This window comes from Pygocentrus nattereri, chromosome 28 (genome assembly GCF_015220715.1).
Source record: "Pygocentrus nattereri isolate fPygNat1 chromosome 28, fPygNat1.pri, whole genome shotgun sequence".
NCBI classification, from domain to species: Eukaryota; Metazoa; Chordata; class Actinopteri; order Characiformes; family Serrasalmidae; genus Pygocentrus; species Pygocentrus nattereri.
The window spans coordinates 6,380,646-6,396,128 of NC_051238.1; the positions used below are offsets into that span (position 1 = coordinate 6,380,646).

At 40.7% G+C, this 15,483-nt stretch overlaps 1 protein-coding gene across 1 annotated transcript in view; it reads right to left on the bottom strand.

The window, feature by feature from the left end:
• The window catches only part of myo1f (myosin IF), a 71,626-nt gene extending 58,938 nt beyond the window's left edge, over positions 1–12,688 (bottom strand). Inside the window, exon 1 of the mRNA XM_017686497.2 lies at positions 12,456–12,688. Coding sequence (XP_017541986.1) covers positions 12,456–12,458 — 3 coding nt within the window. The 5' untranslated portion in view covers positions 12,459–12,688. The remainder of the gene's footprint in view (positions 1–12,455) is intronic.
• Between the last annotated feature and the right edge of the window lie 2,795 nt (positions 12,689–15,483).

Here is a 15,483-nt window from a genome sequence, read left to right on the forward strand (position 1 = left end):
GCAAAGTTTCAGATTTATTTACAACTTAGTTCCAGGTTTAAGGCCACCACTGCCTCTGCACTTCACCTACATAATGCTAGAGACAAATGAAGGCTACAAATGGTTCATAATTCAAATGCATCACTCAGCAGCACATGAACAAAATGTCTTGTATCAACTCAGCTGCTGTCTTTTACCTCTTTTGGTCAGAACTGTGTTGCTGTAACACATTAAATCTCAAATCAATATTTTCGTTCTGTGTATTAAGACCTAGTTGGCAGCATACATATGAATCCATGTTAAATAGCCTCCGTTGGCCTCCCTGAGGAAGTACTTGAAAAAACTTTGTGTGTAAACCATCCATAGGAAGTGAGCCAGGCCTTGCGTTGCTAAACCAAAGAAGAAAATTTCAAAATGCTCAGTGATTGAGAATGCTCTGGCAGCAGTCTGAAGAAACGGACAGCGAGAAGCGGACAAAGACGAGATCCACGGCGATCGGTTCCTCTTTTATCACAGGCGGATGTATTTTCAGCCACAGCTAGCCACTAGTGTGTGCAAACAAAGAAGAGGCTGCAAAATACTGAGCTGAGACGTGCATGTGTGGCATGTGCATGTTTAAGCTTTTGTTTTTCACATGCTGTCACAACTCTACTTGAGCTGATGATTATTAATACTGACATTGATTAAATAAGGGAAATAAAATGGCTTTTTTCCCTCGTTTTTATGTTTTTACACGCATCAAATTCTGTTCTTGCCAATTTAATTGAGAGAACTGAACTTTTGATAATGTACAGTGCTGTGCAAAATCAGCGACCGACCTTTTTTTAAATTTCACATCCATTCAAAATTGTTATTACATGTAAGATATTAATTTTCCAGGTGATATTTCTGGGGAATTTTAAATATAAGATAATCCACTTGCATAAAGAAGGAGAAAGTCTGGAGTGAAAAATGAGCTACAGAGAAAATGGGCCTCCTAACAACCACCTGGAAGAGCTGGTAGACCCCAAAACTGCCCCATCAGATAAACAGTGCTTAAAGCTTTCGTCTCTGAGAGAGAGGAGAAGATCAAGCTGCTTCAGATCTGAAAACATCCACAGGTGTTTCTGTCCATCCTTCCACTGTGAGAAGACCACTCAGTGCTGTGGGTCTGAAAGGACGTGTAGCTGTTCAAGAAGAACCTCACTGAGAAAAGGAGACGGACACACCAAACAAAGAAGCTGAACGATGGACTGACCACCCCAGAGTCCAGACCTCAGCACCACTGAATGGGTTTGATTAGTTCAGAAAATCATCAACCAGCTTCTAAGACTGAACTTTGGAGGTGGGGAAAAGTATCCCTGTAGAAAAGAGTGACACATTTAATGCTGAAAAAAAGACAATTGTTGATGCTTCTGTGTCATTTTCTTAAACACAGATGGGTCCAAAAGTCTGAGAGCGCTACTGATAAGGCTTTTATTTTGCATTATTTTCCAATGTAACACAACCAAATGATTATCAGCCTAACAATCTGAGTGAAAATCAGTAGAATCTTTTACATGTTTACGCAAATATTAGAAGTTCTTAGTGTTTGTCCCCTGTTTTGCTTTGACGAGCTGCATCCACTCTGATCACGAACAGTGACAAAAGCCTCTGACCAGCAGATCAAAATCACCTGAGAGTCATCTGCACATGAACTTCAATAGAAGAGATAAGACTAAACAGACCTGCCTGACCAAGTTTGACGTTTATGTCCAAATGCCTCAATATGATCATTTCACAAATTTACTTACATTTGACCCATGACTGAGACTGAGACGTTCCATTTTCAGGATTAATTCTCAGATTCTGGGTTTTGTCTCAGACTTTTCTGCGTTTTTCTACGTGTATTCTAATAATTACTAAGAAGTGCATAACTTCAGAATAACCTTACTTAATGACTGCTGTGACTGGAAATTGAATAAATGAAGGGTCTTCATTATATAATGCTGAACTTATCCACACTGATGGGCTGAAACGTCTAAGGAGCAGTACCCTTTTTTGTCACTGTGGTGGTACATCTCAGTACCTTCAGTCAGGAATACTGCACCAGAATCCACTGAAATGACATGTTCTAAGCTGTACTGACTCCACACCCCCCGTCTCGCCCCCAGGCTTTTATTTTATTGTTCTGTTTTTGAACATTAGTTCATAAAAAGATACAAATATCTACTTTAACACTAGGAAAAACTTACTTAAGGTACACAGTTGGACCTTAAGCGGCCAGTGTTGCGCCTTCAGGGCACACTTACAGTGTATATGCCTTGATGAACAAATCATGTACCTGCATGGTACCTTTATTTTTAACCGTGTATAGTACCAGCTGTCCTTTCATCGCATGACAGGTTTATGATGAGTGGACCAGTAGAAATGGTGCAAAATAGCTTGAAATAAAATCCTGATAACTTACATTAATGAGTTTTTTTTTTTCCACAGCTCCCATTTGGAATTCCAGCAGTGACAACATATTAGAAGAGTGGCTGATTGTTAGATAAACATGCAGTTATATCGTCTTATATTGACATGTGAAGATTCTGTGATATCTGATTCAGAAATGTAACATCAGAGATGATGTAGACTAACAGTAACACTAACAGTAAAAAAGAGGTACTGCTGCTTCTCTATAAATGCACCTAAATGCGGCTGAATGTGGTCATCAGCACAGGAAACAGAAGCCAGTTACACAGCCAGCAGCCCTGCTGTCGGATGCTGCCAGTACAGCACTTCAGGCTGTTAATTACACTTGTGACTTTAAACAGGAGGACTAATCACACAGTTCCTGTGACATGAAATCGTATCTCATACCATGTAGAAACAGAAATGCATCGCAGTGTTTTGGCATTACATTCCATAATTGAAATCAAATTAGTGTAAGATGTTTATTTCATTGCCGTACATTAGAGATGTCAATAAAGTGTCAACAAAGAAGGGTCATTTTCCAGGAGAAGGCAAAAAATGTAACGTTTCATTTTAAGTGATTTTGGAGAATTTCCATTCACCCATTCGTCATGAAATTGTGAAATGTTCACACAACACTGCTGTGTTGAAATGACGTAGGGAAGCAAAATGTTGTTGTTGTTTGGACAGCGACTTCATGTGGATCATTCTACTGACTTTAAAGTCAGAGTTCAAAACACCGAGTTCAGACTTAAGTCTTTTTGCTTTGCGTGACTCTATACCTTAATTATGTTTATCAACAACAAATGATTGACTACAAATATTCCATTTTGTCTATACCTACATAATCATAACACTACTGAAGCCAATTGTGTCAGTAGTGACTGTTTCGGTGGTGAAAACTTTTTAAGTTAAGTCAAAAATGTTAGCCGGGCCATGACTGAACACAGATGTAAACAGCTGTACACACAAACATTCATATTATTGTTCAGTAAAACACAGAAAGTAACCTTAATTGCAAAATATGTGTTTCGTTAGTGGCAATTCTTAATGTTTCACACTGATTTTCAGACTTTTGGACACATTTACTTCAAAACAATGGGATCTAGCTGCTCTTCATGTGGCCATGAGGGACAGGGATGCAGTCTCAATTCCTGCTTTAAAATGCAGGGGCATGGCTAAAATAAGGCTTCACCCATGGACTAATGTGGGACAGCATTTTTTTAAATACTTGTTTTTTTTTTAATTTAGTAATTAAACACATGATGAATTTAAAGCGTTCAACTTTGTTTTTAAAAAGAAATCACAGCAGTCTTTTAAAAATAATTTATGTATCACTTCCACGCTTGTAAACATAGTGTTGAGGGTTTGGGATGGACACCTCTCAATAGAAACTACAGTATAAATGAGGATGTATATATTTAGCTTATTACTACCTCAATTAAAACCTTGAGTTTAAATCGATCATAAAAATCCTTATAAATATCTAAGCTCTAAATATTTAATTGTTTTTAAAAGAGTTATGAAATAGTGGCACCCCAATTTAAACTATTGCGGTGAGACGGTCCACTAGCCCAACAGAAAACCGCCATAATAGCCATACATTAGAGCAGGACTGCCTGCCGGATGTCTGATTTGGGTTTAAAATGTTGGGAAAAAATAAAAAATACAATATAAAATGTGCCATAACTTTTGCACAGGCCGCACCATCTGCGTCTGTGGAGGATAGTTTAACGTATTTTCACTTAGAAAGTTTAACACAACAGGGGGTGCCAAAACTTTTGCACGCTGCGGCATGCACCTTATTAAATGAATTGGATAGGTTCATTTGTTTTCTTTTAATGTTGCGTTCATAAAGTGTTTTACTACCAAAACCTAATGTAACATTATTAATGGCACCTTTTGAAACTGACCTGCACCGTTTATTTGTAGTTTGTTTGTCTTGTTTATTAGATTCAATGACATTGCACTTTGGCCCATAAGATAAAATGAATTGGCCACACCTGGTTTGAAATGTACAATTTCTTACTTTCTATCTACGATTAGAAAAAAATCACTTTATTAATAAAAAGATGAAATAATGCTGCGTAATGTAATGCAGGCAAAGCAGACAAGGACGCTGGATGCAACTACAAGCACGGTGTAATTTGACAGCGTGTAAAAAGACAAAGGCATAGAAGCATGTGGGGTATTAATAACTAAACACATGAGTCCAAACCAGGCAGGTGACAATAACGATCAGAACAGCCCAGAAAAGACAACAATCATAACTAATAGGAACGTGAGGGACGAGGGGGATGATATATGGACTACACATACAATGAACACTGAACTAGAAACACCTGCAAGCAACAATAAGCAGGGGCTGCAAACTAAACACAGGGGATGGAGATGATGAGGGGGCGGAGCTAAAGTAAAACTAAGGGATTGATGGTGAGAGAAGCCAGCTGTGGTTGGGGGAGAAGCAGGGAATAGAGCCATCAAGCTGTACAGTTTTACTGATCGCACCACACGTGAGCCGGCAGCTCTTGAATATGCAGTGTAACATTTCTTCGAAAAAAAATATAAATATAAGAGGAATTGCAGCGCCTGGCTCTGAAAACTGCAGCCCCTGCATGATACAGTGTCACTGGTCTGAATTCACTGGATTAAGCCAGGCACCAAAAAGTCTGTGCATTCTTGCATTAAAGGTGCTTAAGTTGATATATTTCTTTATTACTAGCACAAATAACCTGGAAACGATGTAATATACCATTTTAAAAAATCATAATAACAGTGGCATCAGCACGAGTGCATTATGTGCGTGGGAAACACTGTTTAGAAACCACAGGGTGGAGCAAAGGGCTTGTTTGTGTTTTCACCGACCTCCTGTCAGTCATTTTATAAGACACTCCTCTACACCACATAATGCCAACCCCATCTCTGTCTGCATGGCTAAGGAAACCATGTGGACCCCACAGTGACCAGGTTCTAGCACTGTGGGGAAAAAACACACTGCCAAAGCATGTAACAACAGCAAGCATGCTAAAACAAGAGCCCTTTCCAACAAGGGAGCTCATGCATATGAAGGGAATAAGGTGGATCTAGAGTTAGGAGATGTTCCTCCTAGACAGGCATGCAAACATGATACGTATGAAGAGTTGAAGAATCAAATTTGCATAAACAATGAAGCAGATTCAACTTTATCACTCAGTAAACTGGGTGAAGTAATGCTTTGGATGAATCACCTTCATAGAGATCAAACGCCTGAGCAGGCCTATAATTTTGCAGCCCTCCCAGACAAAAGAGACACGGGATTTCAACACCTGCTCTGACCAAAGGCCATCGCTACACTCACAGATGAATCACAGATGAATAGCATGATTAGACAAAAATCTAGGGGTGCACTTTGTGTTGGTGGGTAGGAACCGGAGGCGGATCTAAAGATAAAAAAAAAGAGTTCACCTATTTAACTGCTAGAAATTCAACTTTGACTCAAGCACCTTTAAGTCAAACAAGCCTAGACTCAAGGTAGTGGTGGACACTGGAGTGGGAGGAGCCTGACCAGGGTAATCATTAATGAATGAATGAGTGTGTTTGTGCATATTGCATCATAATTTCATGATCTACTTTAGCCGAAAGGAGGTCATTTAGGTTTTAGTTTGTTTTCTTGAAATGGCTTCTAATTTTGCTCACCATGTGTGGCTACTGTGCCATGGCAGAAGTCATATCCTGTCTGGATAGGACATGACACAACACGTCAAGTAAAATAACAGATACCATTCCTGTTAACTGTCGTTACACGTCATGGTCTTTGATGTGAGGCTGGTACACTGCAAAAATAATCATGACATAAGCTGACATAACATCAAACATTATGCCATCTGTCATGATAATTACCGGTAATGGCAACACGACACTCATATTACTAAACAAAATATGTCATGACAACTCATGGCAGTATATGGCATTGGCTAAAGCATGGTTATGGCATGGTTATGGCATGGTTATGGCATGGTTTTGGCATGGTTATGGCATGGTTATGGCATGGTTATGGCATGGTTATGGCATGGTTTTGGCATGGTTATGGCATGGTTATGGCATGGTTATGGCATGGTTATGGCATGGTTTTGGCATGGTTATGGCATGGTTTTGGCATGATTATGTCAGTGTAATACAGCAAGGTCTTTAGATTCTGTATTTCAGTCATTTAGACTTTAGCGTAGAAGTTGACGTTTAGAATGGGCTTTTAATTTGGATACTACATCTGGCTATTTTGCCTTCTTGCGAAAAAACGGTAATATGACTTGTCACAATAGTAGAATCTTTTTTGGTGCTGTAAAGAACCATTTTTAAAAGGTTCTATACTGTACATTTAACCATGCAAGGAACCTCTTAGGCACATTACATTGATCTTGGAGTCATAATTTGTTATATATACCCACTGTATGCAAAAGTTTGGACACTTCAGGTCAAATGACATGTTTTTAATGTTTTAATTTAAATCAAGCATTTCTCTGGGTGGGTAGGTCAGCCCCCTTCTTCCCATCACTGGTGATGGAAATCAGCACAGGCATCTCTGAGCTGGTGTAACAGAACTGGCGGTTAGTGTTCTCCTCCAAGCGTCTTCAGCTGTCCAATGATGTTGTATTAGTGTGAGTTTGAAAAGATGCAGTGTCTGGTTTTATATGACTTGGGGGATGGTTGTGATTGCCTTTACCCTCCTAGCACTATTTACCTTGTGACTGCGGGAGTCCTAACTAGTGGGTGAAATGGGATACGACTCAATTGGGAAGAAAATTGGAAAAAATCGCCCCAAAAAAGAAAATCATCAAAACGTGTAGTTTGACCAATTACAAGTTCAAAATTTGCACACATCTGTAACTTTTGCCATTCTAAAAAATACATGAATCAAACATGAATCAGCTCAATCATGTCAATTACTGACTGACCGGATCAAAGGTTTGGTCCCATATTGGCCTTATATGGATATGAATTGGTACATGAGTACAGTATATGTCCAGAACTTTGTAGACACTGCTTATCCAGCATTTCCACTGAAATCAAGGGTTTTTGTAGGAAATTTGCTATATTAACCACCCCTATTCTTCTGGGAAGACATTGCTGTGAGGGTTTGGCAGCCAGAAGAGCATCAGTGAGGACAGGTACTGATGCTGGATGATCAGTTCTGGATAATAAACACATCCCAAAGGTACTGGATGTAGCTCCGTCACTCCAGACAATGCAGATCCACTTCTCCAAGCTCAGTGCTGGGGGGCATTACACCCCTCTAGCCCATGCTCAGTATTGAGCATTGTGACCTTAAGCATCCCATTCGGTTAGCTATTAAACACCTGTGCCAACAGGATAAATTCCTTTAAGGGTGTCTACATTTGGACATATACTGGGGCAGTCTTAGGCTGGAAGTTAGGGAACCAACCTCATGACCAGAAGGTCGCCGGTTCGATCCCCAGAGCCGACAGCACATGACTGAGGTGTCCTTGAGCAAGACAGCTAACCCCCAACTGCTTTCCGGGCGCTGCGGATTGGGCTGCCCACCGCTCCGGGCAAGTGTGCTCACTGCCCCCTAGTGTGTGTGTATGTGTCTTCACTAGTATGTATGTGGTGTTTCACTTCATGGATGGGTTAAATGCGGAGGTGGAATTTCCCCATTGTGGGACTAATAAGGGTCACTTCATCTTAAATATATAAATAACAGTCATTTCTAGGTGAAACTGGGTCTAACTCATGTGACCAAGTGTCAAAGACCACTTTTGCGATATAAACAGGAAGATGCAGAAAAGATGACATCATATGTGTAAACAATATTAAGAGAAAAAAGTTCTGTGCAGAAGCTGCAGTGTGCCGTCCTCATACATGCAATCTAGCCTGCACACTCGCATCAACTCTTCACCCCTAAGCTCATCCATTATTGCTCATATTTGGCTGTGGACTGCATACATGTACTTGTGACAGAACATTAATGGATTTTGGCACAGTAGGCATGTATCCTTTAAGTCATCACTGCTGGTAGTGAAACTTGAAAATGATGACGGTGTGCATGGAAATAGTCACAGGATGAATAAAGACTTCTTTATATGTGCTTACATCATAAATTCACAGAGGGAAACCCAAAAATAGCCTGTTTGGGAAGGAGAATAGATGTCTGAGGATTACGAATGAATGACGTGATGTTCATCCACAACCTGATGATGCACATTAAAGCGAGCAAATGTCAATGTATGTACAGCACTGTGAACAAGTCACGGACCTTTTATTTATTTTATTTCCATTCAACATGACCATTAACTGCACATTTTCCTGTAATTTTTCATTAGGAAATTAGGGTCCCACTTTATATTAAGTGTCTCGAATAACTGTGTAGGTGTTATACATGAATAACATATGCAACAACATTGCAACTACTACTGATTTAGTCAGTGATACAGATGGATTACAGAAGCACAGCCAATTTAATTACACGTGTGTATCAACTTCAGGTTGGCCTCATGTAATTACACAAGTGTACACATGTAATTACACAGGAACTTTCCTGTAGTGCAGTGTTAAAGTTACACTATAATATAAGTGGACAGTTCCTGTGTAGTTGTTATGTAGGTACTGTGCAATAATGGAGAGGTAATATAGACGTTGCTTTGGGGGAAATGCAACATTTAATTAATGTCATAAAAGTTACATTTTAATATAAGGGGACGTCTGCTGTTCTGTCACATATACATAAAACATGGTTTACAGTTGAAACAGTTTATAATATCACAGCCCTAGCAAAATAAATGCTAGGAAAGCTGGCAGATACAGTGCAAGTAATGTCTTAATGTAAGTTTTTAGACTTTATATCTTTAACTGCTGGAAAAAACTTCTGAAAACAACCGCTGTTCTAGTCTGATTACGAATGTAATTACGTTCATATTACCCTCATGTAATCACATTAGAGAGAATAGGCTGTTAAGACCTGTTATGACTATTAACTATTAAGATACACTTGTGTATTTCTTCTGTAATCCATCTGTAACAGTGACTAAATAATTAGTAGTTACCTTGTTATTGCATATGTTGTTCACATGTAACTACACAGTCATTAGAGACTCTTCATATAAAGTGGGGCCGAAATTAGATATAAGATAATCCACATTAGGACGGAGGAAGTCAAAGAAAAATGGAGACCAACATGTGATTAAAAGCTACAGAGAAAGTGTGACATGTATAATTACCTGCTAGACCTGATAGACTGAAACTGTCCCCAATAGATAAACATCGCCTAAAGCTTTGATCTGAGACATCAAAAAGAAGCTGCTGGTGCGCTCAGAGCAATGCACTGGACATCCCCCCACCCCCATGCCAGACCTTAACATCGCTGAATATGTTTATGATTATATGGTTCGTGGGAAGCAGAAAGTGCAGCCGACTTCTAAGACTGAACTTTGGAGGTAAGAAAAGTGGGAAGAATTGAAGCTGCAATAAAGAGTGGACACACTAAATGCTGAAAACAGTAGTCCTCATTTTTTGATTAAATATGTTTCCTGCCTTTTCTCTGATGTTAGAAAATGAGCAACATGGACTTAATGGCCATTTTGACTCGAAATGAAATAAATGTGTGTAATAAAGCTTTGGGCCTACCGGTGGGCCCTGGTCATTTAAGGGGTTTATGTATTTGGTGCAGTAACTACAATTGTTCAGAGTGGGTTCGCAAAAAAAAAAAGCCCTAAATACTTTTTAGTACTTACTAAAAAGGCACAAGCAAATCCAAAACAAACACATACACCACTCAGCCTGTCGTTAACTGAATAATCTGATGTAGCTGTTGTACCATCACAGGTAACTGCTGAGTAAAGGAAGCCTAGAAAATCTGCAGTACCTGCATTTGAGAACAAGAATTAAGCTTGAATCTACCACATTGTCTTGACACATTATTGACTGAGATGCATCTGGTGGCACTTTTGGCTCTTTTGATTGTTTGTGTAGATGCTGAAGGTCATTGCTGGTGAGTGTATGGCTGCTAGTGCTGAGCAGGAGCTCCAGAAACACAGATGTGGTGAGGAAGTGTAGTGATACCACAGGCCCCTCTGACACACATCTTAACTTCCCCCTGCAACTACCAGGCCGCTGTTGCGAAAATCCCTCTTGAACCTTGAGGCTCCTCAAACGCAAGCATGCACACATCCTCTTCAGACAATGCCACACCTTTCTCTTCTCTCAGATACTGTGGCCAGACCTATCCAAAATCAGGGCAAACCCTGCTTTATCCTTAACCAGATGTGGCCCAAACTCAGGTCATACTCTGCAGTAACATCTAACCAAATCTGGCCCAAAGTCAGGACAAACTCTGCCACAATATCTCCTAACCAAAACTGGCCCAAACCCAGGGCAAAACCTGTTTTTACCTTAAGTTAAACAATCTTTAACATCCTCTAACTGAACCTGGCCTAACCCAGAGCAAATGCTGCCTTAACCTTAATTGATGGTTCAAACTCTGGTTCAAACTCTGCTGCCATATCCTCTAACCAAACCCAGAAAGCCTGCTTCAGCCTTAACCAAACCTGCTTTAACATCCTTTAACCAAGATTGGCCCAAAGTCAGTTTATCCTTTAACCAAGGTTAAAGCCCAAACCTTAACCATATCTAAACCTGGCCCAAACCCAGGACAAACTCTGTCTTAACATCATCTAACTAAACCCAGGACAGAACATACCTTAACTTGCAAAAATCGACCCAAGCCTGGGACAAACTTTGTCTTAAAATAGTCTAACTAAATCCAGGTCAAACTCAGCATACATACTGCCTTGACCTTAATGAAACTAAGGACAAACCCTACTCTAACCTTATTTAAACCTGGCCCAAATCCAGGACAACTTTAACCAAACTTGGCCAAATCCGAGGACAAACCATTACCGAACTTGGCCCAAACACCTGTCCCAACTCAAACCTAACCAGGCCCAAGTGAAGTTCAAACCCAGCCATTTGCAGGGTAAAGTCCTATTAAACACTGTCCATATCTTGTCCACCCTACGCCTGTCCAGTGTATGCCCTCCCTTTCGATAAGCCTTACCACATATCTGTGCAATGAGTCAGCTGACTAGTACAGAGTCTGATGGCACCACCTGCGAACTTCTTAAGCAACTCAGTGAGATCAGTACACAAAAGGGCATGAAACCATCTCTGTTGCTTGTCAAAAGCTATGAATAGAACTACAAACACAGGATGACCCTTTGGCAAATTGACAAAGTCGTTGAGCCGAATCACCGACCAACTAACATGTGCCCCTCTTCATCCACCTGCGCTAATGACCCATCAGCAATATCACTTCCTGTACAGAACCAATACAGAAGTTAAAACAGGAAAGAAATTATGTGTCTCTTCCATTTAAGGAATTGCAGTCAGGCCCCACCACCTCCACCGTCCAGAGGCTTAACACTTCTGTTTTTTTGAATTCCTTTCAGGGTGAGCAGTGTAAGCCTTGCTTTACATGCACTGAACTGTTCTGAGCCATATATAGGCTGACAATGAGTGGCTTTCAGATTGCCTTTAATATCATGGGTCTGCTGTTCCTAACACTGGCATCACACGTGTAATCTGCATCATATCTGCGGCTGAACTTAAGACCGCTCAAAGCTATCAGGTTGCTGAATTTCAGTTTTTCACTATAAGCCCGCAGATATACTGAGTATGCAATGTATAGATCTTTAGCTATTTAACCCCTCACTTAATATTGGCGACATCTTTGAATTATTCATTAAACGCTCTTAATTTTTCAGGAACTGCTAAGTTATTCAGTAACTGCTATGAATTACTGAGAATCTTCTACTGATTGTCCTTTAACTACTACGAATGATTCAGTAACTACTATGGAATTAACTCATGAGCTATGTAGCCTTGCAAGGGTTATTTAGATTCAGTGACTATTTCCTAAGAGTTCAGGGGATTAAATGAGCCTTTAAGACCACTTTCAGCATTAAAAAAGCAATAAAGAACAACCACACAACTACAAAAACTAAAAAAGGCCACAGTCCATCTTGAAACTGGGGAGCAGCGACAAAAGAAGCAAGATTCGGAGGTGCGCTTACCATACTGCCAGGACTGAGGTGGTCCTCTTTAGACTGTCCTCTTCTGCACCTTTATGGGTCCTCCCTTTGGATGTGTGCGTGTACCTGTGTGTGTTGGTGTATGTGCATGAGAGAAAATCCAACAGGGTCACTGTTAACACGTCGCCATAATGAGCAGACCCTTTAAACCAAACCGTGACTGCTTCAGTGAAGTGTATCAAACTCCGGCAAGACCTGAGTGCACCACTACTTCCTCAAACTCCCGCAGAGCAACAGCAACCACTCGTTCTTGCTCACTCACTCGCAAACAGACACCCACCCACAGGAACAAGTATGAGAACTCAATTATTGTTCACTCCAGAACGCAAACTTGTTCCTGAAGTCTGTTCAGTGAATTCAGATACTTTAAGGTGCACCTATTGCTGACAATACAGTCTCCATAGAAAAGCATTGAGCAATAGAGTGGGATGCTCTGGAGCAGCTGGACATCAGCCCAAGGGCACCTTGCTTAATGGTGTAGTCAGTTCTGTATAGGACCTTTTTGAAAAGAGTTCTATACCGCACCAAATGGGGTTCTCCTGTTGTTATGATGTCAAGCGTGTAACAGGAGAACTCTTCTGGGCGCTGTATATAACCCTTTTCAAAAAGGTTCCATAAAGAAACATACAAAAAACATTTGCCCATCAATCTGAACAACCACTTCAATATGCAAAGAACCCTTTAATCATGCAAAGGGTTCTCTGAGTGTTCATGGTTCTATATAGAATCATTTTCTGTCCTAAAGAACCACCTTTTTAAGCATGTATGTAAGCATTGTAACAGTTTCAGAATGCACCATTTACTCCTCAAGCCATATGCACAAGCTCAATTACAAAAAAAGGTTATTTTGAAGCAGCTGGGTTTGTGATGTCACAAAAACAGCTCATTTACATACAGTCTACCTGCATATTCGGCCTACGGCAATTTCGCCCTGCCCATTCATGTTTTGCTTATTCTGTAGTATTTTAGCCCAAACTGCTTTCTGAACAAGCTACAATCCAAAGATGCCAATCAGAACAGAGCTCATTTACATATATCAGTCTTAAAGGTGCAGCAACAAGAAAAGCTTGTTTAATTTTAAGGGATAAAGGGAAGTTGGAAAATGGTCACGGGAAAATGAAATATGAGTGTTTTTGTCCATTTTACCACAGGAGATGATAGAATAAAAGAGACAAAAAAAAAACGGTGAATGCGAATATGTAAATCTACAGGTGAACTGAGCGCAGGTAGAAACAGGTGAAATCTCATAGAGATTATTTTAATCAGCCTTTATTTCGGCTCGTAATCCCTGGAAGAAGATGAGCGAAGTGAGGAGGGCTAGAATACAGAAAGAGGAAGCAATAGCAGAAGCTGCGGCGTTCTTTTCAGGCGGGTCTACACAGAAAGGAAAAGCACACAGCTGACCTCGGATCAGTGTGCAACGGTCGGCGTATGAAGTCATGAGAGCGGAGGCCACAGCAGGTCCACTCCCACTGGCGGTTAGAACCACGACGGCCCCGCCCAGCGCTCCCCTATCTCACCACTTTCATCAAAACAATCATCTTCACACCTGCTGCTGAGGACCAGCTACGACAAACACGAGCCTAAATCTCTGAGATCAACGCCTCAGTATGACTGACCTGATTCTTCAGAAGGTTCTTCCTCTGAGAGACACTGTAGCAAAAACAAAAAGCAAACATAAATAAAGTCACTGTGGTGATGTAATACATTTTCTTTGTGTGCAACCACTCAAATAAAGTATTTTTTTGCTTGACTGTAAAGAATCTTTTTAAGGTTTAAAGAGCCTTAACAAGTCAAAGTTTATTTATATAGCTCTTTTTAAGATTATGTGACCCTTATTAGTCCCACAACGGGGAAATTTCACCTCCACATTTAACCCATTCATGAAGTGAAACACCACATACACACACAAGGGGGCAGTGAGCACACTTGCCTGGGGTGGTGGGCAGCCCTATCCACAGCGCCCAGGGAGCAGTTGGGGGTTAGGTGCCTTTCTTAGAGACACCTCAGTCATGTACTGTCGGCTCTGGGGACTGAACCAGCAACCTTCCAGTTGCAAGGCTGGTTCCCTAACCTCCAGCCCATGACTGCCCCCAGTAAACAGTTGGAAACGTGTTGTCACAAAGCAGCTTTAAAGAAAAATCCACGTCCGAGCTCCCATGAGCATCACCAATGGTGACAGTGGCAATGAAAAACTTCCTAAGAGCAAGAAGAAGAAACCTTGAGAGGAACCAAGACTCCAAAGGGGAACCCATCCTCCTCTGGGCGACACCGGACAGCAAACAGCAGTAGTATAAACTATTAGGATGGGGAAAAGCAGATGGATCAATGGTTAATTAGATAGTTTGAGTTTATGCAGCAGCAGCAGGGTCAGTTCAGGCAGGTGAGGTGCAGATCAGCCAACAGAGATGGAGCTCTGGTGACTCCAGCAGCTCTGGTGGCTCACATGTGGCGACTCAGGCAATCATCGCTCAGGGGCTCAAAAAACACAACAGAAAGGTTCTATACCAATTTACGGGCTTTTTCCCAGAACCTTTACATTGTGTAGAGGTTCTTCAAACTTTGAAACGGTTCATCATGCAACAAACATGTCCTTCAAAAAATGTTTCACTAAAGAACCATGCATTGAAAGATTTTTCGGGGAACCAAAGGTGGGGTTCCTTTGGGATGCGTTTGTGATCTAGAACTGACCATCCACCATCAGTACCTGACCTCACCTAAAAGATACTTAAAGCATTTCACTGCACATTAAAAGGGCCCATCATGGACAATTCAATATTTTTTTTGGAGTGAGAGTTTGATTTAGTGCACTCTTAAAAAGATGGTTCTTCAAGGCTCTTTAGTAAAGAAAATAACCATGAACACTCAATGTGCTGTAGACGTTTCTATATGGAACCCTTTTGAAAAGTGTTTTATGCATCACGCCAAAAAGGGGTCACCCATTATTAGGATGTAAAGCGTGTAAGAATAGAAGAACCCTTTTGGGTGCTGTATAGAACCTAAAAAGTTT